This window comes from Callithrix jacchus, chromosome 8 (genome assembly GCF_049354715.1).
Source record: "Callithrix jacchus isolate 240 chromosome 8, calJac240_pri, whole genome shotgun sequence".
Classification (NCBI taxonomy): Eukaryota; Metazoa; Chordata; class Mammalia; order Primates; family Cebidae; genus Callithrix; species Callithrix jacchus.
In genome coordinates, this window is record NC_133509.1 from 19,616,628 (window position 1) to 19,642,675 (window position 26,048).

The window sequence follows — 26,048 nt, forward strand, 5'->3', positions numbered from 1 at the left end:
CTAATAGTTTGCTGGCAGGTGGCCTCTTAACAGTCTGTTTTTTGTTGATGACCCCTAGAAGCTTCAGGTATTTTTTTCATCGTTGGAGTTCCATAATGCCAGCAGTAGGCATCTAGTTGTGTTTCATGTCTTTTTCCTGTCCCCATCTGTGTGACATTCAGTTGGCTCTTTCATTCTGAAGACCCTTGCCTTTTTTTGGGTCAGGGTCTTTGAGTAGTTCTTTATTTTTCCCCTCCCTTCCCTTTATATCAGTTGGGGATTGTGTGTAACTGCAACTGAAAATTTGATTAAACATTGGCTTTACATATTAGGGATTTATTTTTTAATTCTTATGAAACAAGATGTCCAGATAAGTAGTTGCTGGCATTGATTTGGTAGTCTAGGATGTCAAGGCTGCGAGTTTTTCCTCACGGTTACAATAAGAATGCTGCATCTAACATCACATTGCATTCTAGGAAGGGAGAAAGAGAAAGCAACAAGGAGAAAAGGACAGAGCCTATATTGGGAAAGCACAACTTTCCCAGAAGTTTCCCACAGACTTCCCCTTATGTCATATCAGTTCCCCTTCTATAAGGAAAGCTGGTAAATGTAGTTTTTAATCTGGTCACATTGCCACTTTAAACAGGGTTCTATTAGTAAGGAAAAAGAGAAGAGTAGGTAGCAGGTAGAAAACTAGCAGCATCTGCCACGCTGTTTTCCATTCTCTATGATATGTTCTCTATTCTCCACAACTCTTAACTTGCCTCTCATTTTCTACTTCCTTGATATTTTTTTTTTTTTTTTTTTTGAGACAGAGTCTCACTCTGTCGCCCAGACTGGAGTGAGTGCAGTGGCACGATTTCAGCTCACTGCAGCCTCTCTCTCCCAGATTCAGGTGATTCTCCTGCCTCACCCTCTCAAGTAGCTAGGACTGTAGGTACCTGCCACCATGCCTGGCTAATTTTTGTATTTTTAGTAGAGATGGGGTTTCACCATGTTGGCCAGCCTGGTCTCCAACTCCTGACCTCAGGTGATCCACCCACCTTGGCCTCCCAAAATGCTGGGATTATAGGTGTGAGCCACTGTGCCAGGCCCTTTTTGTCCTTTTATTGTACATTCAGGGCACTTATTCAGTCTTACCTTCCAGATCATCATTTTCGTTTTTAGCTATTTGTATTCTGTTATATAGCCTATCCAATATTTATTTCATTTTCTTTTATTGTATTTTTAATTTCCAAAAATCTTGTCTCCTTGTAATAGCATCGCCAATATCTCTAATTCTTGAAGTTCTCTTCTGCTTCCCAAAGTTATCTTTTTCTTCCTCTCTTCATTTTGGTTCTTCTATTTTATGCTGTTGGTGTTTTTCAAGTATTTGATGATTCTTGGAGAGACATTCATATCTATGAATGAAGGATTAGATTTATTAGTACACTGAATTAGCATGGATTTCCTTTCATTTCTTATGGGGCACTATTATTTATTTATTTATTTTGCAATGTTAATTCACTTTATTTTTTTTGTATAAAAACCCTACGTTGTAGCCACAGTTGGAGCTTGGGTCCTCTGCACGGAGACTTTGGTGTGGGTCTTGATAAGGTGGTCAGTGAATTCCTGATAGGGAGACTTGGTGAATATAGTCTCCTTCCAGAGATCAGGGGTCAGGTAGCTCCAAGTCTTAGAGATGGCATCAGAGGTGGCCTTGGCAAAGTTGCCCAACGCGGCACTGCAGCCCCTAGCTGAGGTGTAGCAGTCATCGATACCAGCCATCATAAGCAGCTTCTTGGGCACAGGTGCTGAGACGATGCCAGTGCCCCTGGGCGCGGGGATGAGGTGTACCAGCACAGAACCACAGTGGCCTGGCACCTTGGAAGAGATGATGTGGGGCTTGCCAATCTTGTTCCCCCAGTAGCCTCTGCGCACAGGGACAATGGAGAGCTTGGTCAGGATGATGGCCCCACGGATGGCAGTGGCCACCTCCTTGGAACACTTAACACCCAGACCGACATGACCATTGTAGTCCCCAGTAGCAACAAACGCCTTGAACCTGGTGCGCTGGCCAGCACGGGTCAGCTTCTGCACCGGCATAATCTTCAAAACCTCATCTTTGAGAGAGGCCCCCAGGAAAAAGTCAATGATCTCGGATTCCTTGATGGGCGGAAAGAAGAGATAGATCTCCTCCAGAGATTTAATCAGTATGTCTTTGACCAGGCGGCCCAACGTGGTGACAGGCATCCACTCCTTATCCTCGGCTTTGCCTCCATGAGCTCCACGGACTCGGACCTGGCCCCAGATGCCACTGCCAAAACCTCCATGGAAGCTACCGTGGTTCCCCATCCCAGGGCGCCCGGGGCCTCCGGGCCCCGCTGCTGCACCGGCGTCATCTGCCATTTGGTGTTTTATCGGAGAAGAAGGGGGCACTATTATTTTTGAAGTGTGTTCAATTTGTCAGTTGCTTTCCCTCTGTACGTCTGAAGACTGAGTTGATTCTTTATGCTGTGGAGTATGTTATAGCTAACAGCCAGAGTGAAGCTACAGATAAAGAAAAATTCATATACTTTGAATTCAGTTGGTTTTTTCAAAAAATGAGTAGTCTGCTGTATGCCAAGCACTGCTCTATGCCCTGGAGATGAAAAGACGGACTGGTGGATTGTAGGATAATCAACTAGAATAGGAAATACAGGAAGCAGGAGGAGCAAGTTTTGGAAGAAGATGATGATAAGAAATCAGAGTTAACTCCTATCTTTCAGAGGATTTTGGACATGATAAGTTTTAGGTTGTGTGGTGATATCTAAATTGAGGTGTGTCCAGTATGGTTGGATATAGAAATCTGAAACTAAGTGTTTTGGAGTAGAGATGAACATTCTGAGTCAACAACACAAAGGTGGTAATTGAAACCATTAGATTGGATGACATTACCCTGCAACGAGCTGAGGATGGAACCCTGGAAAAAAACAGTTTTTTACCTTTTTTTTTTTTTTGAGACAGCATAGGAAAAGTTACTGCATTAATGCAGGGAGGAAGCCCTGCCCTGTGTGTGGGGGCCAGGACCACAAACGGTCACTACACAGGCCAGGGAGGAGCCAGGACCCACCAAGAATCCCTGGAACATGCCTGAGTACTAGCAGTTTTTAACTTTGCTTTCTAAACTTGTTTTTTAAGAGACAAGATTTCCTAGGCTGGAGTACATTGGAGTGATCATAGCTTACTGTAACCTCCAACTCCTGGGCTCAAGTGATCCTCCTGCCTCTGCCTCCCAAGTAGCTGGAACTACAGGTGTGTGCCACCATGTCTGGCTAAATTTATTTTGTGGACATGAGGTCTCATTATGTTGTCCAGGCTGGTCTCAAACTCTTGGCCTCAAGTGATCCTCCTCCTACTTCCCAGAGTGCTGAGATTACAGGTGTGAGCCATCAAAAAACAGTTTTGAAAGACTGAGCGGAAGAAGAGAACCCATAGAGGGAGATAGGGAAGAGGTAAAACAGGAGAACTCGGTGTCACGGGGAATGGAACATGTTTCTTAATTTATCCAGTTGGTTGAAAAAGCTAATTTGGTATTACTGACTCCTTTGGGATAACCACCCCATTGTTACTAGTAGATGTGGTCATTCACAAAATGGCCATTCTTTTTTTTTTTTTTTTTAATTTTTTTTGAGACGGAGTCTCTGTCACCCAGAGTGCAGTGGCATAACCTCGGATCACTGCAACCTCCTCCTCCCGGGTTCAAGCTATTCTCCTGCCTCAGCCTCCTGAGTAGCTGGGATTACTGATGCACATCACCATGCCCAGCTAATTTTTATACTTTTAGTAGAGACGGGGTTTCACCATGTGGGTTAGCCTGGCCTCAAACTCCTGACATCATGATCTGCCCGTCTCAGCTTCCCAAAGTGCTGGGATTACAGGCGTAAACCACCATGCCAGGCCACCCCCCTTTCTTTCCCCACTTTTTAACTTAACTTTAAAATGTTCCCCTATATGGCATTTTTCTTTTTAAAAATTTTTAATGATTTTTTATTTTATTAACAGCCCTTTTCTACCCTACATATTTTATAAGTACCTGTAGAAAAACTGGTAGTAGAGTGTGGTGACTCACACCTGTAATCCCAGTACTTTGGGATGCTGAGGCAGGAGGATCACTTGAGCCCAGGAGTCTGTGGCCACACTGGGGAACATAGAGACCCAGTCTCCAGGAAAGCAAAAAAAAATTAGTAGTCATGTGTACTTGTAGTTCCAGCTGTTCTAGAGGCTGAGGTGGGAGGATCACTTTAGCCTGGGAGGTTGAGGCTGCAGTGAACTGTGATTTTTGTCACTGCACTTAAGCCTGGGCTTAAGACCTTGTCTCCGAAAACAAAAGCCAGAGCAAGACCTTGTCTCCGAAAACAAAAACCAAAACCCAAAAAACAAAAAAGAATATCTAGCTCTACTTTCTTTGACTCATAAGGGTATTCCACATACAACAGGGGAATAGTAATTCCTGCTGCTGTTATCTTATTTGACTTTTGGAACAGCTTTAAGTAGGGAGAATTTCCCCCCATTGACAAGTGAGGAAGCTAAGGCTTTGGATGATGGAATGTCTTGCTGAAGGGTAGGAAGTTGCTACAGTAAGGTAGTTGCTGAGCCAGAACTGGAATTCAGGCCTGTAATCTAGACGATCTAAGATTCCTCATCTTAAGACTGTGATCTTTCCATTGAACCACTGCCTTTGTAAGATGTTTGCTGGATTCCCTTATCCCCTGAAAGATAGGATTTGACTCTGATTTGTTCTGTTCCCCTTTGCAAATTTTCTTTGTTGTCATGTTAAAGATTTTAAAAGGTCAGAGGTTAGCCTTCAGGGCATCTATGTATTTACTTAGTTACCTTGACAGTTCCTACTGCAGAGCAGGACATTTAAAGGACAAGAAAGGCTTTATTTCTGCCTTGTCTCTCTCCATGTATGCATTCTGATAGCATGGCAAAGATGGAAGTATGTAAGTTTTGGAAGCAGGCCTGAGTTCAAATCTCAATGCGCTGTAATATGGACATGATTTGAGTTGTGACTGAATACAGACTTTTTTTTGAAATGTGAGACATTTGTGAGATAATTGGAAATTTGAACATAATTGAATATCTAATATCAAGCAATCACTTTTTTTTTTTTAGTATGATGTGGGTAGATTTAAAAAAGGCCTTATCTTTTAGAAATACATAAGTTGGTCTTTTAGTGAAGCAGAACTGGAATATTTCAGCAACCAAGGTAGCTACTTTGCCTTTTTTGCTTCATCTTTTCTTTCTATAGATCAAAGGTTGGCAGATTTTTTTTTTTTGTAAAAGGCCAGTTAATAAATATTTTAATTTGTACAACTTCATACAGACTCTGTTGCAATGACTTAACTCTGCAGTTCTAATGCAAATGAGCCATTCAGAAACAGTGGTTGTGTCTGCGTTCCAGTGAATCTGTAATTATAAAAAAGGGCAGGGAATAGATTTCACCCACGGACCATGGTTTTCCCATCTCCCTTTAGACTTCTGCAGATGGCTCCAATTACATGTATTTCCCCCTAGCGGACTCCAGGTGGTGCTGTCAGTCCTCAAGTCCACATCACCTAGTGAATTTAGTACTTGCAACTAACTAGCTCTCTTCCAATTCCAGATTCCTAGGGAAAGGACTTCAGGTGTCACTATCCAACTGTCTTGCCTAAAGGGTGGAAATGTGGTGGCTAGCAGTCCTCTCAGCAGGGGCTGTGGGTAGTCTCTCCTGAGAAGAAGGCACAAAGGGTATGGGATGATAGGCAACTCTTAGATAAGAAAGACATGGGGATGGCCTGAGTATGGGCCCCAGGGTGCCTCATAGATCCAGGAAGACCACCTGTTTATTCTGCTTTTATTTCTTATAATCCATATTTTTTAAATTGAGGAACTAATTTTTGACAAATATATTTGTGTATGAACTCTAATAAAAAGCTGACTGTAATGCATGGTTTAAAGTTTAAACCTTGCCGAGCAATAACAATCTCTAGATGTCTGTTGTTTCACTCTAATACTTACTGTGGAATTACACCTAAGTTGTTTTCCCCCCTTTTTTTTATGTGCCTAGGAGATCAGCCATAACCTAGGAGTTTGCTACATTTATCTGAAGCAGTTCAACAAGGTAATTTATAGAAGTGGTGATGGATTTCACTGAGGGTGCACTTGCTGTTACAGTTACATTGCTCATTTTGTATTATCCTTGGTGCTTGCAGAGGTTTTTGGAACTGAAAATTAAAATTATCTTTATACATTTATTTCTGTTTTAATTTTCACTTGTCATTATTCATCTGTTGTTTTCTGCTTTTATAATAAGAACATGGAAAGTTCTAGAAATAGGAGAGAATGGCAGTTTTTCTCTTTCTTCTTTTTCTCTACCTCCAGTTTAATTTCCTAGTATAGAAACAAATGCTTAATAAAACATAAATATCAAAAAGTGGACCCTAAGTCTTAAAGGTGTAATCATGAGCATGTGAGTGATCTAATATCCTTACAGCAACTGATTTTAGTTTTTAGGGTCATTGAAAATAAATTTTAAGTGGATCTGATTTCTGAGTTTTAAAAGTTTTTAGTTATTTTCCATGATGAGAATTTATATTTCATTGTGATTAAGCTATAGGCTCCTATATCAGAGAAAACAATTAGAGCTTACCTCGGTACTCAGGTAAGGAAAAGTATATATCGTAATTGAGGAATAGACAGAATGTCTGAGAGCTCTAAAACTTAGTGATGGGAGCGTTGGGTAGTTTCCTTCATAGAGCTCACACTTAGTGATTGTGAAGTTTTATTCTCCTTTCTCCAGTGCCACCAGGACTGAGAATCTGAATTAGTACCCATCTGACAATGTTTAGTTTGTATCAATTTGCAGACTGGGATAACATAATCTATCCCACACTGGTGTAAAAAAAAATGCACATTAGCAATTGGGTTGTAAAAGTAACTTTTCTCCTGAGATAATAAACAATATATGTACATAAAATACATTTGGTGGGTCCCTTAGGTTTTGTAGATGGATCTACAGTTTTATATACTTGATTAGGAGATTTTTCTCTTCACAGACAATTTCAGACATTCATATTTCTATTCACAGCATTATTCTGAGTCAGGGGAAAAGAAGGATTAGTCTTTGGTTGGACCTGTACTGAGAAGAAATAGATTTTACTGTATAGCTAACAGGCTAGGCAAATACAATACTTACATTTATATAAATACTTGTTGTATCATTGAATGACAGAACACCTTTTTGTTTACTAGAAGGTAAACTCCTCCAGAGCAAGGAGTTGATTTTATTAATTCAAATATATTTAGCACCCAGAACAGCAAGTATTCAATGAATACTTGTTGGGTGAATAAATGAGAACAATCTATTTATTCATTTATCATCACATTGGTGGGGGAATGGGGGCCCACCGTAGAGAAATTTGTGCATTTGGTCACTGTTACAGCTGGGATTTAGTTTAGTGTAGTACTCTACATGTACTATGATGTTTCTTTTGACTTATGAAGTATGAGTCGTAGGTATGAATATCAAGCAGTAAACATTCAGAAAGATTAATCATCTTGCATAAATTCTTCCAAGTAGCTTCAGAAGCAGATATCCCATGTTGCCAGCTGTCTTTTCAACAAGGACAGTTTTGGTATGTTTTGGTCTTTGGGTAGTGGGGGCTCTTTGCTGAAATGTGATGTTCCTATGTCAATACAGCAGCAACTGTCTTTACATTAGCCATATCAAGTTATAGTTCTTTCAGTGGTAGTGATTTGGTTTTCTTTGCTTTGTCAAACTTGTCAGGCACAAGACCAGTTACACAATGCCCTGAATCTTAATAGGCATGATCTGACTTATATAATGCTGGGGAAGATCCACCTGCTGGAGGGAGACTTGGACAAGGCCATTGAAATCTACAAGAAAGCAGTGGAGTAAGTGTAACTGTTTCCTTTAGAACAATGAGAAACTACTATGTTTGATTAATTACTTATTGTATGAGTTAAAGGTGAAGCTGAGGTTTAAGTTAAGAGCTCCTGATGGCTTCAGTAAGGTAGACTGTGTTTCTTTCTCACCTCTCAGGATGGCTGCTGCTTTAGGTTAGCTGGGCAGCTCTATTCTACAAGGTGAGCCAGGGATCCAGGGTTCTTCCTTATTAACTCACCATTCCTTAGGTTTTTGTCTTTATCTGCAATGTTTGATGCTGAATGTAACATCCACATCCAGGCTGTGGTAGGAGATGGTATGGGAAGCTAAGTATGGAATAAGCATCTGGCAATAATTTTATATTTCTTTTTGAGACAGGCTCTTACTCTGTCACTCAGGCAGCTCACTGCAGCCTCAACCTCCTGGGCTCCAGCGATCTTCTCACTTTAGCCTCCCAAGTAGTTGGGACTACAGGCATGTGCCACATGCCCAGCTAATTTTTTTTTTTTTTTTTTTTTTGAGATGGAGTCTTGCTCTGTTGCCAGGCTGGAGTGCAGTGGCATGATTTTGACTCACTGCAACCTTCACCTCCCGAGTTCAAGTGATTCTCCTGCCTTAGCCTCCCAAGTAGCTGGGATCATAGGTGCGTACCACCGTGTCCAGCTAATTTTGTATTTTTAGTGTGCACCACCATGTCCAGCTAATTTTTGTATTTTTAGTAGAGACGGGGTTTTACCATGTTGGCCAGGATAGTCTCGATCTCTTGACCTTATGATCTGCCTGCCTCGGCCTCCCAAAGTGCTGGGATTAAAGGAGCGAGCCACCACCATGCCCGGCCTATCCAGCTAATTTTCAAAAACGTTTTTGTGTTGACAAGGCCTCGCTATGTTGTCCAGACTGGTCTTAAACTTCTGAGCTCAAGCAATCCTCTTGCCTCACCTTTCCAAAGTGCTGGGATTACAGGTGTGAGCCACTGCACCTGGGCTTGGTAATAAATTTCAAATGACCCAGAAATTGCACACATCGCTCCTGCTTACATTCCATGGTTCAAAACTACGTGAGAGTTGCAAGAGAAGTAGGCAGATGCACACTCAGGAAGAAGGAAATAACAGATTTAGGAGTTGGCTGACAGTCTGGCATTTTGGTATCATATGTTAGCAACAGATCTTCTGTTTTCAGAGATATTATTAGGGACAGAAATCTGATTCAGTAAAAAAACATAAGAAATGTTTGGCCTTTATTAGCATGAGACCAGTATCTTTTTTTTTTAAACATCACTAGGGTAATACAGACTTCCCTTGATAATGGAACTGATTGGCTTTCCCATGATGGTGTTTCATATTTTCTCTCTAGAAACACATGCTTTCTTTTCTGTTTAGGGTCTTGTCTTGTTCTTTCTTTCCTTTCTCCTTCCTTCCTCCCTGCCTCTCTTTCTTCCCTCTCTCCCTCCCTCCCTCTCTTTCTTTTCTTTCCTTCATTTCCTCCCTCCCTCCTTTCGTTCCTTTCTTTCATCAGAATCTCACTCTGTCACCCAGGCCTGAGTGCAGTGGTGTGATCTTGGCTCACTGCAGCCTCTGCCTCCCAGGTTCAAGTGATTCTTATGCCTCAGCCTCCTGAGTAGCTGGGACTAGAGGAGTGCGCTGCCACACCTGGCTTATACTTGTATTTTAGCAGAGACGGTGTTTTACCATGTTGGCCAGATTGGTCTTGAACTCCTGGACTCAAGTGATCTGCCTCCCTTGGCCTCCCACCGTGCTGGGATTGCAGGCTTGAGCCACTGCGCCTGGCCTTGTGTTGTTTCTTTTAAATGGGACAGCTGTAGCAAAATGCTTTGTCTCATTTGTTTGGTCACTTAACAGAATGTCTGGTCCATGGTTCAAGGTTTATTATTCCTAATAATTAGATTCTGAACTAAACTTAGATTGCTATTAATTTATTATCTTTGTCTTCTACCATGGTAGTAAATTTTCTGGTTATGTCAATGACAACACTGCTTTCTGAATTTTCTTCAACCACATTTTGTGTCTAAAAAGACAGAAAAATCACTTGGTTTGTTAAGCTACGGAAGCAACTTTTGTCATCAAGAAGCTGTATATATGGGCAAGTAGTAAGGAGCATGTAACATGTTAAGTGCCTCTGTGATGCTAGGTAGTAGCCCTGACCCCTGACCCCTGCCTTCTAGAGGTTGGCTCTTTGAGATTAGGATACATAAATCCCAAGGGGACATTCTTCCAGTAACCAATCAAGGACTTCAGTCACTAAATTTCCCAAGAGAGAAATGTGGACAGCTAAAATTTGAAGCCTTACTGAGAAGATAGAGGCCATTGTTCATGACATACAGCTTTGAATGGTCATGTTGTAGTGGGGGACTGATACGCTAGAATTATAGAAGTTACCTGTCTTTGGGGAGGGAAGTGATCAAAATGGATGTTTATTATGGCAAAAAGTGAAAGGCAGATTCCCAGTTGAATTGAGAAAGCTGTTTGGTCAGCTCGGGCCTTCCCTGGCTGGGGCTCTGCATCTTCTGGTTCAGGTCTCCCTAGAGGTAACCAGTGTCCTGTATTGTTCCTTAGAAGCATGAGACATTGTTCATAGCCCTTTGGTGTTTTACTGTTGGAGTTGTCTGATGATCCTATAATTAGATCATCCCAACTCAGTGTTGCTTTGGTTTTGTGACAAAGACATATTAGTGAGGGATTGAGCAGGCAGATCATATTTTGCTTAGATCAGCATTTACTTCCAAAGGTCAGGAGCACCTTCTTTCCTAGGATTGGTATGTATCTTCCTTCTTTTTTGTTTGGCTACTTAGTATAGCTTTTTGTTTAAGTGGAGAGAAGAGCATTATAGGAGCCTTGGGATCCAAAATTACATAGAAAATTATGCTGCCTGGCATTGTGAACACAATGAGAATAGAAAAAAAATCCCACAAGAGAGGACTGGTGAAACTATGTATAAGTTCTAGACTGACTTGGTTTATAAAGCATTGTTCTTTAATTTTATTAGTGTGACCAAGACAGTCATGCAAAATATTCTTTCTTAGGACTTTTACTCTAAGAAAGGAGTCTGAATTCTAAGCCCCATTTCTTGCTGAGCAGTTCTCCCTATTGCCAGGGTTGAGATGATCTACTTTTGATGGCAGTTCCCAAAGTGTCTTCAGGGATTTCCACGGGGAGCAAGAGGTTCAGTGGGGCCTGTCAAGTATTACACAAGGATACATTACCATGCTTGTGTCTCCGTGATTCTCATCCACATCTTGTTTCCCTCTGAGCATCTCTATGTTGCAGGTTCTCACCAGAAAATACAGAACTTCTTACAACTTTAGGATTACTCTATTTACAGGTAATGAAAATTCTTGACTCATTCATGCATTGATGTTAGAAATGCTTTTGGGTTTGTGTGTCTGGTGGTTTTCTTGCATTTTGATATTTATCTTACTAAAGGTCAAAGTACATGAACTACACTCTCTATTTGATAGTCTTTGTTAAAGGAATTAATTTTCTGCTTTTAAATTGGAAGTAATTCTATTTTACCTTAGTGCAATTATAATTCTTATCTTGGCTGGGCGTGGTGTCTCATGCCTGTAATCCCAGCACTTTGGGAGGCTGGTGGATCACTTGAGCCCTGGAGTTAGAGACCAGTCTTGGCAACATAAGGAGACCCTGTCTCCACAAAAAATACAAAAATTAGCCAGGCATGAATGATGACATGTGACTGTAATCCCAGCTACTTGGGAGGCTGAAATGGGAGGATTGCTTGAATTTGGGAGGCAGAGGTTGCAGTGAGCTGAGCCACTGTACTCCAGCTTGGGTGACACAGCCAGACCCCCATCTCAAAAAAAAAAAAAAAAAAATCCTTATGTAACGTGGGAAAGAGCATATATCATAAATAACTCTGGTGTTGGGGGGTTGTTACTTTGTTGTAAGGAGAGAAACTGATACAAGTGAGCACTTCTTAGGGCTTTGGGGCAAAGCCATTTCCCAGCCAGGGCCTTATTGGAAAGAGAGAAGGCAAAACATATTTAATCTAGAATAAGAAGTCTTCTGTCCCCTCCACATTCCTGAATGTGAATGGAATTCTTGTAGCTTAATGGATTCTCTGGCTGAGGATCCAGGGCCCAGGTATCCAAGGGGCCTTTCCCCCATCTCCAACATACACATTTGCCAAGTTCCTTGTTCAGCTGATTCTGCCTCCAGCCCTGCCTCTATGGTGGCTTTTATGTCGATTTTGTTTTTCCTTAAAAGGAATCAGGAGCTTAACCCTGGGTCTTCCTGGGCTTTGGCTTGGGAGGTTTGCCCCACGGGAGATGAGGATACCCAGCTCATTTTCTGGAGGCATTAATGTGGAACATTACTAGTGTGGCAGAGATGGTTCCTATCAAATAGATACTTTGACCTTATCAGGGGACGAATTAACAAAAACAGAAGGAAAACCATGACTGTGGGGATATTTAGTTTTCTTTATTTATTATCTGGTAACTGTAGCTGCCTTTTTTTTTTTTTTTTGGTCAAGAGAACTCAAAAACACCAGGCCATTTCTGTTCTGGGTGTAGTTGACCAGACTCTTTAACTGCCATCTCCTTGCTGATATAAATTGTCGTTTGTTTTTTTTCCAAGCTCGGCATTTACCAGAAGGCATTTGAACATCTTGGCAATGCACTGACTTATGACCCTACCAACTACAAGGTATTGCAGGCTGTGAAGGCTGTGGCCTTCATATAGGTGGTCCCATTGCTCCTAGAGGTGATCTGACCCTGGAAAGCAAAGGAATAGCTTCTTCAATTTGAATACCTGAGAAATAGAATAAAATATAAATAAAAGGTGCTCTTCTTATTTGAAAATATTGTCAAGTATGCTCAACTTCTAAAAGTGAGCACATTTGTTATAACAGATGTGTAAACCCTGCAGAAAGCAAAATCATAGTGCTAGTAAAGCTTAGGTGTTAATGTAGGAAATCAGCAATGCCTCCACAACTATTGTAAAAAATAAATCTGCTGGGCCTGTTGGCTTATGCCTATAATCCCAACACTTTGGAATGCTGAGGCGGGAGGATTACTTGAGGCCAGGAGTTCAAGACCAGGCTGGGCAACATAGTGAGACCCCCCCATCTCTACAAAAAAGATTATTAACTAGGCACACACCTGTAGTCCTAGCTATTCGGAAGGTAGAATAGGGAAGATCACTTGAGCCCAGGAGTTTGAGGCTACAGTGGGCTGTGATGGCACCACTGTACTCCAGCCTGGGTCAGAGTGAGACCCTGTCTCTAAAAAGAAATAATAATGATGTTGAAATGACTTCTGGAGTCCTAATGATTTGATACTACACTACAACGTTTGTCTAGATGTGACTAGGAATGAGAAGGGATAGCATCAAATAGATGAATATCATTGAGTAGATACAGCAAGACAAGCTGTTCATGAAGGATACAAACTGAATTCTGATTTAGGAAGTCATATTAGCTTGTCAGCTCCCCATCTTGATACTTTTCCTTAGAGAAATGAAAGGACTGGTGGGCTTGTGAAGCCTAAAGCTGACTCACCCTCTATTGTATGGTAGAAAGAAATGTACCTTAAGTAGTCATGTATGGGTGTATTTCAGGTGTCTAGAACACTTGGTGTACCAATAAGGGCTGCAGAGAACAGATTAGTGGAATTTTTTACTTACAGGACCCTGGTATTCATTCTGAAATACTGACTTTCACGGCTAGAAGTAGGAAACAAACAGGTAAAGCGAGTAACATTTTATCTTTTTTTTTTTGAGATGGAGTCTCACTCTGTCACCCAGGCTGGAGTGCAATGGCATAGTCTCAGCTCTCTGCACTCTCTGCCTCCCAAGTTCAAGCAATTCTCCTGCCTCAGGCTCTCGAGTAGCTGGGACTGTAGGTGTGTGCCACTAAACCCAGCTAATTTTTGTATTTTTAGTAGAGATGTGGTTTCACTATGTTGGCCAGGCTGGTCTTGAATTCCTGACCTTGTGATCTGCTTGCCTTGGCCTCCCAAAGTGCTGGGGTTACAGGCATGAGACACTGCGCCTCGCTTTTGTGTGTGTGTGTGCTGTGCCAAAGGGAGCCATAGTGTAGGGTACAAGAACATTTCTCAGGAACATTTGTCCCAGTACCTTGGATACATTATTTATGTCCCTGGAAGAAATATTTCAGTCCCATCTGTGCTGATAGGCCTGCTGAGTGTCTGTAGACTCAGGAAGGCTGCCTCACTGTTATAGCCTTTTGGGAATGACTGAATTACTTTCTATGTGCCATGTTTTTAGGCCATCTTGGCAGCAGGCAGCATGATGCAGACCCATGGGGACTTTGATGTTGCCCTCACCAAATACAGAGTTGTGGCTTATGCTGTCCCAGAAAGTCCTCCACTCTGGAATAACATTGGAATGTGTTTCTTTGGCAAGAAGAAGTATGTGGCGGTGAGTGTCCCTCATGTTCTTTGTTTGCATTCATACATGTGGTTATTGGGTCTGCTTAGCTTGTTCCACTCCCTCATTGAGTGCTTCTTCTCTCCCATAGGCCATCAGCTGCCTGAAACGAGCCAACTACTTGGCACCCTTCGATTGGAAGATTCTGTATAATTTGGGCCTTGTCCATTTGACCATGCAGCAGTATGCATCAGCTTTTCATTTTCTCAGTGCAGCCATCAACTTCCAGCCAAAGATGGGGGAGCTCTACATGCTCTTGGCAGGTAAGAAACATTTATATGGAAAAGTCTGCCATCTGTACTGAGGGAAAAATGGATTAGAATCTTAGGAGATCAGTGGCTGTTTCATAGGAGCCATTCCCTTGGAGAGCATATATGAATCTGGATTACTGTCCTGGAGCTTAAAGAAATAGAAAAAGATGACAAAGGAACTTGGTTGTTTCTAACTTGGGGCAGTTTCACTCAGAGAACAACAGGTTAAATAAGGATCATCCCTTGTTCACCTTTTACCAATTTTTTCCTCTTGCCTTGACAATTCATTTATGTATACATTGAATCCAACTAAGTTCCAGAGAGCAAGTGTTAAGAGCTTGGGTTTTAGGTGGGGACCCTGCTATTTATTATATGTACCTAGGGCTGGTGTGAGGATTGCATGATTAAACACTCAATGAATAATAGTGGTTTTGTTGAAATACTGAGTTTTGAAAACTGTTGGTTTTATTGTGGTTATATAACTGATCTATTATTATCAGGATTGTTGTTACTATAATTGGCCCCTAGGCGGTAGTTCCAAGTCAAGCAACCTTGTATTGAAACCCTTATCTCTTCTGAGCATGTAATACAGAATGCTCTTCTCTTCCTGAAACTCCATTTTATGCCATGCAAATACTAAAATTTATCAGATGTTAGAATTAATCACTTTAAAAACTATGCACAACCATTTAAAGTACTGACTAAATAGTCTTCCTGATAGCCTTCCAGTCCCATTTACTTACTAATGTAAAACCCAGAGCAGATTTCCAAATCCTCATTTGGCAGTGGTCTTCCAGTGGCTTTTTATTCCTTATTGTAGGGTTTTTATTTATAAGAGAAAGCTTTCAAAAGCAGTTGAGTCATAGTTATTTGAGGGTTGCCTGAATAGAAATTTTTTTTTTTTAAACATAGGTTTTATTATTTACTCAGATATGGTATGGGCAACAGATCAGAAGACAACTGCCATTGGAAAGACAGTCTGTTACAATTCCTGAAGAGGAGGGGATGCCACAGGATGCAGGGCCACACGGGGAAGCATGGGGTCAATTAGGAGGTGGAGGGAGCAAGGGGTATGAGAAGAAATGCCCTCCCTGGGGCAAGACCGATAAAGCAGGCTAAGCAGATTGAGGATTGGTCAGTTTGAATAATTTCAGTGGGCTCTGGGTTATAGGGCTGTCTCTAGGTGTCTAGTACCTGACCCTTGGTGACTAAGACTAGGGAATATCGGCCCAGTGTCAGAGCCCAGTAAAGGAGGCAGTTAAGAATATGGACCCTGTATTGGTTGGTCTGCATACAGAGGGCAGTCTTGTAGGGATTATATCTAGGAATAAACTAACCCTGGGAGGGGTAGTCTCCATAGTGTCACTAAGGCCTCAGATGTCAAAACATCGGGATAAAAAGGCAAAGGAGGGTGTGGTGGCACACATCTGGAGTCCTGCCTACTTGAGGGGCTAAAGCAGGAAGTTTGCTTGAGCCCAGGAGTTGGGAGACTAGCCTGGGCAACACAGACTCCATCTCTCTCTTTTTAAAATTTTGTTTTAGGTTCAGGGGTACATGTGCATTTTGTTATATAGGCACATGTGTCATTGGGGTTTGTTGTACAGATTATTTCATCACCCAGGTACTAAGCCTAGTGCTCAATAGTTTTTTTTTCTGGTCCCCCCCCCCACCGCTACCCTCCACCCTCCCCTCTACCTCAAATAAGCTCCATCCAGTGTCTGCAGTTTCCCTCTATATCTCCATGTGTGTTCATCATTTAGCTCCTACTTATAGTGAGAACATACAGTATTTGGTTTTCTGTCCTGCATTAGTTTGCTAAGGATGTTGGCCTCCAGTTCCATCTATGTTGCTGCAAAGGACATGATCTTGTTCTTTGGTATGACTGTAGTATTCCATGGTGTATATTTACATTTTGTTTATCCAGTGTACTATTAATGGGCATTTAGGTTGATTTAATGTGCTATCATAGTGCTACAGTGCACACACATGCATGTGTCTTTATGGTGGAACAATGTATATTCTTTTGGACACACTCCCAGTAATGGGATTGCTGTGTCTAATGGTAGTTCTGTTTTTAGCTCTTTGGGGAATTGCCACACTGCTTTTCACAGTGGTTGAACTAATTTACACTCCCATCAACAGTGTATAAGCATTCCCTTTTCTCCGCAGCCTCGCCAGCATCTGTTATATTTTGAGTTTTTAATAAGTCATTCTGACTGGTGTGAGATGGTGTCTTATTGTGGTTTTGATTTGCATTTCTCTAATCGGCGACACTGAGCTTTTTTCATATACTTGTTGGCTGCATGTATGTCGTCTTTTCAAAATTGTTTATGTCCTTTGCCCACTTAAATAAGGTTGTGTTTTTCTTGCAAATTTGCTCAAGTTCCTTATAGATCCTGGATATTAGACCTGCATGGTTTGCAAATGTTTTCTCCCGTTTTGTAGGTTGTCTGTTTACTATGTTAATAGTTTCTTTTGGATAGCTGGATTCTAATGGGACATAGAAATGTAAACAGCCATGAAGTAAGGCATAACAGCAATGCTAACTTTACAAAGTAGAGATGGCATTCACACTGGACTTTGAACAGCTAGAATGGAATAGCACAGAATGGCTGAGGAGCCACTGTGAACCAAGGCATGCAGCCATGAAACTGCAGTGTCCCTTGCTGTTAGTGGGCGATAATATTAGAGAATATGATGGGAGATGAGTCAGGAAAGATATTCTGGGGTCAGATTATGGATGTCATGAGTACAGTGCAGGGACTTTACCACAGAGGCCATGTTTGTCCCGCTGAATTCCTAGATATCTTCTTAGGTGCCTGGTAGGAGTGAGTGCATAGCTCGTGAGGTGGTGGAATAGGCATGGCTTCCAGAGCAGCTGTTTCCATTTTATATATTAGGTGTCAAGGAAATACTGATTTTAAAATGTGGGGAGAGTGTTTTATTGCTAAATAAAAACTTAAAGATCATGGTTGTAGATACAGGGAGCCAGTGAGGATTCCTAAGTAGGATGGACACATGGTTAATTTGTAAGTCAGTGAGATACCTGGTGGCACTGTGGAAACTGGAATGGAGGCAGGTGGGGACATTGGCCCTGGGGGATAAATGGAAAGCCTGGGACTACTTGGGCCTGAACAAGGGCAGTGTCGGAAAAGAAACTGCAAAAAAAAGGATGTACAGAACTTGGCAACTGATGGACTGTAGAAAGGATCGTTGAAGATAGCATCAGGTATCTAAGCTGACCGATTTAGTAATCCCCGGTGCCATGAGCTGAGAGGGTGAAAAGTTTACTTTGGGGGCAGTCTTAATGTTCCTTTTGTTTTCTAAGTTGAGCTCTCCAGCTGCAGTGCTTTCTTTGTTGCAGTGGCCCTGACCCATCTGGAAGATATAGAGAATGCCAAGAGAGCCTATGCAGAAGCCGTCCACCTGGATAAGTAAGTGCTTTGTTTAGAATGGTACTGGGGGGGTTGGACTCTCCAAAGGCATGAAGTGGTGCCATAGCATTGGTGCTGAGTTAGCGCAGCTGTTCCTCTATGGCAGTACACAGCAGGCCTCAGTATGGAAGGATGTGGCTCCTAAGTACGTGGTGGCTCAGTAGGATTTGACACTGAGAAAATGTTTCCAGTCCCAAACTGAGTAATCAGGAGGCCAGAGGAAGTCAGGGCTGGCAGTGGGCTTGGGTTGCGGATAACTATGGGCTAGCTGGAATATCAGTGGGACTCTGGGCTGTTTAATTGAAGATCAACTTGACTCTTCCAGGATTTTACTCCACTGGCATCTGCTAGACAGCAGGGTAGAGATCCCTTTTTCAACCCTGACCTAGGTCATCTCTGTTGAGGGCTGAGATGTCAGACTTGGTCCTAATACCAGCTTTGCTCATTAGGCCATTAATTCCTTGATTCTTCTCCACAGGTCTGCTTAGCATGTATGTTCCTACCTTGCTGCATAATGGAGAAATCTCTACTTAACCAGTTTTGTTTTGTTTTTGTGTAATGAGAAGGATCTCTAAATGACCATGTGTTGCAGAGCCTGCCGTTCCATAGAATCCCTGTCTGTCTGCCACAGGTGTAACCCTTTAGTAAACCTGAACTATGCTGTGCTGCTATACAACCAGGGCGAGAAGAGGAGCGCTCTGGCCCAATATCAGGAGATGGAGAAGAAAGTCAACCTACTCAAGGACAGTAGCTCTCTGGAATTTGACTCTGAGGTATGTCTTTTATTAGATCCCAAGAGTCTTAAGTAAGCTCTCAGGAGACTTAAGCCCAAATAATCCAAATCTAACATATTACACATTCATGGCTCTTCTGGCTGTGATGTTCCTGGCAGCATGAGTTCATCAATAACAGCCTGAGAAAAACTTTCCTAGAATAATAAAGGAAATTCAGGCTTACTGAGTTATCTGTTACTGCTAATCCAACTCATCAAAGTTGAGGTCTGTGTCTATCTGTAGCTTCCTCCTATTTCACTTCTTGTAGGAAATACCGTTTAGCCCAGTAATACACCAGGCTTCAATTTTTGGGTTTTGAGATCCTGTGTGAACCACCCTGTCATCCATTAAAGGCAATCTATATTCTCTGCTGTTTGATAAGTATTTCCTGCCTCAACTTCTAGTACAAGGAGACACTATTTCAGCTAAAACCCAGGATGGAAGACCAGAGAAGTGGGTTGGCTTGTCTCTAACAGTCATGCTTTTGATTCTTTTACTTCTTTTGCGGGCACAAGATGGTGGAGATGGCTCAGAAGTTAGGAACTGCTCTTCAGGTTGGGGAGGCACTGGTCTGGACTAAACCAGTTAAAGATCGCAAATCAAAGCACCAGACCACTTCAGCCAGAGAACCTGCCAGTTTCCAGCAACCTCTGGGCTCTAATCAAGCTCTAGGACAGGCAATGTCTTCAGCAGCTGCATACAGGACGCTCCCCTCAGGTAGGATCATACAGAGCTCCATGAAGTCCTAGCAGGTACAAGCCACATGTGTCAGCAATGAGATTATAGCTTTCAGTGAGGTACTCTTCAGACTCATAACATGTCCAATTTTGTTTTGGCCACAGGGTGGCCAAATTGGCACTTGTTTCCTTAAGGTGAGCTATGTAGTAGGTGACAGCTACTCAGACTTGGTTGGATGGTCAATACACTGGTCTATTCAATTTTAGCAATATGTTACTAAGTGTATCCTGTTACAGTGTTTAATTTTTACTGCTTTATCAGAAGTTGACGTGTAGGTAATTAAACATTTCTTTCAGTCAACAGTCAAGTTTGACTCACTGAAGGCAAACTTCACTGTTGCTTTCTCAGTTGTAGTCTTCCCTCATAACTAATGGGTCAGTCCCACTAGTTCCAGAAAATATGAGGTTTCCTCTTGAACTCTTAACAGCAAAAAATGATTTCTTCTGAAATTGTGGAACTGAGGATTCAAGTTTTTATTTTGTTACTAGGTGCTGGAGGAACATCCCAATTCACAAAGCCACCATCTCTTCCTCTGGAGCCAGAGCCTGCCGTGGACTCAAGTCCATCTGAAACATCCGAACAAATAGAGAAATAAGAATAGAATGACCCCAAAGCAGTGTTTTTTTGGGTGAGGATAATGCTGGATTAGGAAAGGTGACATGACACAGGGTGAGTGGCAGCCACCACAGAATTAAAACACAGAACACAGTGTGTTTATGATCACAAGGAGCCAGCAGGTGAGCCTAAGGTCCTTCCTCCCTACCTGGTACTAGCATTTGAGGTTGGAAACCCTCCATTGCCCCATAAGCCAGGAAACAGGGAAAAGATAACATAGTTCAAGAACTGGAAACAAGAGGCTGTATGTAGTTCTAAGTAAGGTGTATGATGCTGTTTGCTTTCAAAAAAGACATTTATCCCCTTCCTTAGGTCAAGGAACAGCTGGGACAGAACTCCACTGAGTAGACCTGGGATGACAAAACCTTGGGTTTAACTGGGACGATCCTCAGGTTGTGGGGTTTATTAGTCCCTAAGGCAAACACAAATACTGTATTAATAATCCAACTTTAATAGCATAAATTTAAAAGAAAAAATAAAAGCTCTGTAAGTTGACGCCCAGCCTGGTGAGTATCACAGCTGCCTTTGCCCAAAGGGAATCCAGAACAAGTCCCTCCCTGTATTTTGTTTTTGAGAGAAGTCAGTCTAGAAGCCAGATCCTATCAGTATCATGAGGAGCAGCCTAGGGCTTGTCTGGCTCAGCACCAAGGATTCTAAGAGTTTCTTAGATGAGTAATCGTTACTGAAGACAGTCAGTGATAACCACTGACCAGATGCTATCAACATACTATATGTCCTTTTTAAAATAAAGATTATGTATCTTTCCTTTGGGGAAAATTGTTACTCAGGTATAAAAACAAGAGATTACAATAAAAACTTAAAATAACCTATGATCACAGTCTTCCCTGTTTCTAAGCCTATTTTGAAATTGAAGTTGGAACCTTAAGGCCAAGTTCCTGCTTGGTACAGGCATGGCCTCTGCAACAGCCCTGATGCTGCAGCTTTGATGTAGAGGTAAGCCAGCAATTTGCTTACTGAGGGCCAGTCCCCATTTTGCACTGAAAGTGCCCTTTAATCACCATAATTTAAAGATAGAAAACTGACCTACTGCCAAACCAAACTACGTTATTTTTATTACACGGTCTGTTTTGACATTGAAGCAGCAGCTAGAACTGAGCAAGAGCCCCTTCATTTCTTGTATCTCAAAAAGTATCAGAAGTGATGCCCTTGTCATTCAGCTGGTAGTATGTGGCAAACCTGGATTTGTACCCTGAACACTTGAGAACACTTGTATTAGCATGGAGTCTAGTGTATTAGAATGAAATGGCTTATGAAACTGAAAAGGTCTTAGTGAAAAATGAGATGGAGAGGAGGAGCAATTTAGGAGCTAAAATCAACAGGAATTGGGGATTGACTGGATGTGGCAGGTTAATAGACTGTGGGTTGGGTACCCATTTTCGGGGCTTAGATAACCAGAGAGAGTAAAGGAATATTGGTTGAGGGTTGTCGAATCTAGTTTGAGATGTTTAAGATATCCAAATGATGATATCCATCAGACACCTGAATAGCTGGATTTCAGGAGTGAAACCTGGTTCGAAGATGATAAAGATTCAGGAGTAGGCCAGGTATGGTGGCTCACATGTGTAATCCCAGCACTTTGGGAAGCCAAGGCCAGAGGATCACTTGAACCTAGGAGGCTGAGATCTGCCTGGGTAAGATGGCTCAGACCTCATGTCTCGGAAAAAAGGTAAAAAGTTAGGTGTGGTGGTATGTACCTGTATTTTCAGCTGTTTGGGAGACTCAAACAGCTTGATCACTTGAGCCTAGGAATTTGAGGTGGCAGTGAGCTATGATCATGGCACCGTACTCCCGCCTATGAAGGAAAGCAAGACCCCCATCTCAAAAAAAAAAATTTTTTTTTTAAGGAGACTCAGGAGTAATTTAGATTTTTGGGGATCATCAAAACCATAGATTTGAAAGGAGTCATCCACGGAAAGCTAGGAATAAGTCAACAGGCAACCAAAGAAGGAAAATAAGTATTTAAAGGGAGAAGCAGAAAAGCCCACAAAAAAGAAGCATAGGACACAAGAGAAAAACCAGGAGAGTAGTACTATGGGAAGCCAAGGAAGACAGATTTGGGAAGGGAATGGTCAGCCTCATTAAACCCTTCCAACAGAGAGGTACTGTTATCCTCATTTTATAGAGGAGAAAGCTGAAGTTAGGAGAGGCAAAACAAATTTTCCAAGGTAAGTGGCAGGACCAGGATTTAAATTTAGGTCTGGATGAAAGCTCTTGCTCTTTACCATCAATAATCAAGCAGTGATGTACTTTTGATAAAGACTTGAAGACTGAATGAGTAGATACTGGACTATTATTATTTCAAAAAGCTTTGATGTAGAAGCAAGAGAAGTTTTTCAGAGGACAGAACCATATTCATTACTCTGATCTCAGAAACTTTTAGTATTAGGGGAGAGAAGGGTAAAAAGGTGGTCTTTTTTCTTTAAGTATAGCATGGTGGAACTGAGAGAACAGAAGAGCAGGGCTTTTGACTTTTTCCACACTCCTTGGGGGCTAGATTGTGCTTTGCTTCCAGGACAGCAGTCAAGAAGCAATGCTCTCCACATTATTTTTTTTTTTTTAAGAAAATCTGGCTGGGTGCGTCAGCTCACACCTGTAATCCCAGCACTTTGGGAGGCTGAGGTAGGCGGATCACAAGATCAGGAGATTGAGACCATTTGGCTAACATGGTGAAAAACCTGTCTTTACTAAAAATACAAAAATTAGCTGGACATGCCTGTATCCCAACTACTTGGGAGGCTGAGGCAGGAGAATTGCTTTAACCCGGGAGGTGGAGGTTGCAGTGAGCTGAGATCATGCCATTGCACTCCAGCCTAGGTGACACAGTAAGACTCTGTCTTAAAAAAAAAAAAAAAAAAAAAAAATCTAAGCCCAAATTAAACTCTACTAGGGTGTGTAGGGCCAGTTCTTTTGGGCATGTAAATTTGCAATTTCTCATTCACTCTGGTGAGGTAGGAGCTATTCTAATTTCTAGTATGGGGGTTGGTTGCTCATGTCATCAGAATGTTTAACAGAATTAGGAAAATGAAACATAATCATAGCTATGGATGTGGTTTTAGATTATTGAAAAAGAGAGGCAGGAAAGTAGAAGCATGAACTAGTAATGAGAAAAAAGTACCCTTCTTGCTGAATAATATTCGACAAAACTGCATTCCAAAGACAGTAAACTTTGGAGTATGTTACTACGATTATTATTTTGTTTTCAAGGAAAGATCACTATTGTCTGATAATGGCTGAGTAGCTCATGTTGGACCAGTCCTTCCACAAATAACAAATGTAATACAAGTGGGGGTAAATATAAAATACTCTCTTGGTTTGACTTTTAAAAAATACATATGATTGTTCAAAGAAAAAAAAATCACAGTGTATTGTGAGGCTGAACATAAAGGTAACATAACAACTATAAAGCATATATGGTTGCAACATTTTGATACTGTATATAGCGGGACACAAAACTAATGCTAAGTAGTTTGTGAAAAGTTGAGCATGGTCCTAACCAGAGCAATCAGACAAGAGAAAGAAAGGGCATCTAGATTGGTAAAGAGGAAGTCAAACTGTTGTTTGCTGTTGACATGATTGTATACCTAGAAAACCCTAACGACTTCCAAAAAGCTCCTAGAACTGGTAAATGAATTCAGCGAAGTTTCGGGATACAAAATTAATATACATAAATCAGGAGCCCTGCTACACACCAACAGCAACCAAGCCAACAGCAACCAAGATGAGAAATCAAGAACCCAACCCCTTTTATAATAGCTGCAAAATAACAAAAGAAAAACAACAATTGAGGAATATACTGAACTAAGGAGGTGAAAGACCTCTAAAATGAAAATAACAAAACACTGCTAAAAGAAATCATAGATGATAAACAAATGGAAACACATCTCATGCTCACAGATGGGTAGAATCAATATTGTGAAAATTACCATACTACCAAAAGCAATCTAGGAATTCAAGGCAATTCCCATCAAAATACCAATATCATTCTTCACAGAATTAGAAAAAAACCATCCTAAAATTCATAGGGAACCAAAAAAGAGCCTGCATAGCCAAAGCAAGACTAAATAAAAAGAACAAATATGGAAGCATCATGTTACCTGACTGAACTATATAACAAGGCCATCGTCACCAAAACAGTACTGGTATAAAATCAGGCATGTAGACCAATGGAACAGAATAGAGAACTCATAAATAAAACCAAATACTTAAAATCAACTGATATTCGGCAAAGCAAACACTAATAAAGTGGGGAAAGGATGCCCTATTCAACAAATGGTGCTGGGATAATTGGCAAGCCACATGTAGAAGAATGAAACTGGATCCTCATCTCTCACCTTATACAAGAATCTACTCAAGATGCATCAAAGACTTTAAGACCTGAAACCATAAAAAATTCTAGAAGATAACATTGGAAAAATCCTTCTAGACATTAGCTTAGGCAAAGACTTCATGACCAAGAACCCCAAAGCAAATTAAACAAAACAAAGATAAACAGTGAGACATAATTAAACTAAAAAGCTTCTGCACAGCAAAAGAAATAATCAGCAGAGTAAACAGACAACCCACAGAGTAGGAGAATGCAATCTATACATCTGAGGGACTAATATCCAGAATCTACAAGGAACTCAAATCAGCAAGAAAAAAAAATCCCATCAAAAAGTGGTCTAAGGACATGAACAGACACTTCTCAGAAGATATACAAATGGCCAACAAATTGCTCAACGTGGCTAACGATTATGATACCACCTTACTGCCACAAGAATGGCCACAGTCAAAAAATCAAAAAAGAATAGATGTTGGTATGGATGTGGTGAAAAGGGAATACTTTTTTACACTGTTGGTGGGAAAGTAAACTAGTATAACCACTAGTATAATCTCCATGCTGTAGAAAACAGCATGGAGATTCCTTAAAGAACTAAAAGTAGATCTACCATTTGATCCATCAGTACTCCTCCTGGGTATCTTACCCAGAAGACAAGACATCACACACACACACACACACACACAGCAACTTACAAGTCAAGAAAAAAAAAATAGAAAATATTTTGAACTAAATGAAAACAAAATGTGTAGGATTCAGCTAAAAGCAGTGCTTAGAGGGAAACTCAGATTTGTAAATGCCTCTATCAGAAGAAAGAAGACAACCAGTGATACAGGTTTCCACCTTAAGCTAGAAAAAGCAGAGAAAAATAAACCCAAAGCAAGCAGAAAGAATATGCAAACATATTAAAGAAAAATTTGAGAAGCCCTAAATTCTATGGAAAAAAAAATTATGATAAATCCCACCTAGAGCTGGGTACAGTGGGTGGCTCATGCCTGTAATCCCAGCACTTTGGGAGGGGAGGACTGCTTTAGCCCAGGAGTTTTCAAGACCAGCCTGGGTAACAGAGGGAGATCTACATCTCTACAAAAGAATTAAAAAAATAAAAAAAGTAGCAGGGCATGGTGTCACATACCTGTGGTCCCAGCTACTTGGGAGATTGAGGCGGGAGGACTGCTTGAGCCCTGGAGATTGAGGCTGCAGTAAGCCACAGTTGTGCCACTGCCCTCCATCCTGGGCAATGGAATGAGACCCTCTCTTTAAAAAAAAAAATCCCCAGCTAAACTGATCAAGAAAAAGACAAATTACCAATATCAGGAATGTAAGCAGGTATAACATTACAGATTGTGCAGACATGAAAAAGATATGGGAATGTTATGAGCAATTTTATGACAATAAACCTGACAAATGCAATAGACAAACTTCTGAAAAATACAACATACCGCTGGGTGTGGTAGCATATGCCTGTAATCCCAGCTACTCAGGAGGCTGAGGCAGGAGAATTGCTTGAACCCAAGAGGCGGAGGTTGTGGTGAGCCGGGATCTGCCATTGCACTCCAGTCTGGGCGACAGAGCAAGACTCCAT

At 41.4% G+C, this 26,048-nt stretch overlaps 1 protein-coding gene and 1 pseudogene across 27 annotated transcripts in view; one reads left to right on the plus strand and one right to left on the minus strand.

Moving 5' to 3' along the window:
• Window positions 1-20,955, plus strand: part of BBS4 (Bardet-Biedl syndrome 4) — a 52,143-nt gene extending 31,188 nt beyond the window's left edge. For 23 of the 27 annotated variants that reach the window (XM_078333585.1, XM_078333581.1, XM_078333588.1 and 20 more), the window contains 10 exons: window positions 6,050-6,103; window positions 7,769-7,896; window positions 11,173-11,227; window positions 12,502-12,570; window positions 14,152-14,304; window positions 14,405-14,576; window positions 17,929-17,998; window positions 18,630-18,771; window positions 19,287-19,488; window positions 19,998-20,955. In XM_078333585.1, the coding sequence (XP_078189711.1) occupies window positions 6,050-6,103; window positions 7,769-7,896; window positions 11,173-11,227; window positions 12,502-12,570; window positions 14,152-14,304; window positions 14,405-14,576; window positions 17,929-17,998; window positions 18,630-18,771; window positions 19,287-19,488; window positions 19,998-20,104 (1,152 nt within the window). In that variant the 3' untranslated portion in view covers window positions 20,105-20,955. The remainder of the gene's footprint in view (window positions 1-6,049; window positions 6,104-7,768; window positions 7,897-11,172; window positions 11,228-12,501; window positions 12,571-14,151; window positions 14,305-14,404; window positions 14,577-17,928; window positions 17,999-18,629; window positions 18,772-19,286; window positions 19,489-19,997) is intronic. The other 4 variants (XM_054240473.2, XM_078333586.1, XM_054240477.2 and 1 more) reach the window with 3 other exon arrangements.
• On the minus strand, window positions 1,510-2,367 carry LOC108593374 (small ribosomal subunit protein uS5 pseudogene; annotated as a pseudogene).
• Window positions 20,956-26,048: the final 5,093 nt, after the last annotated feature.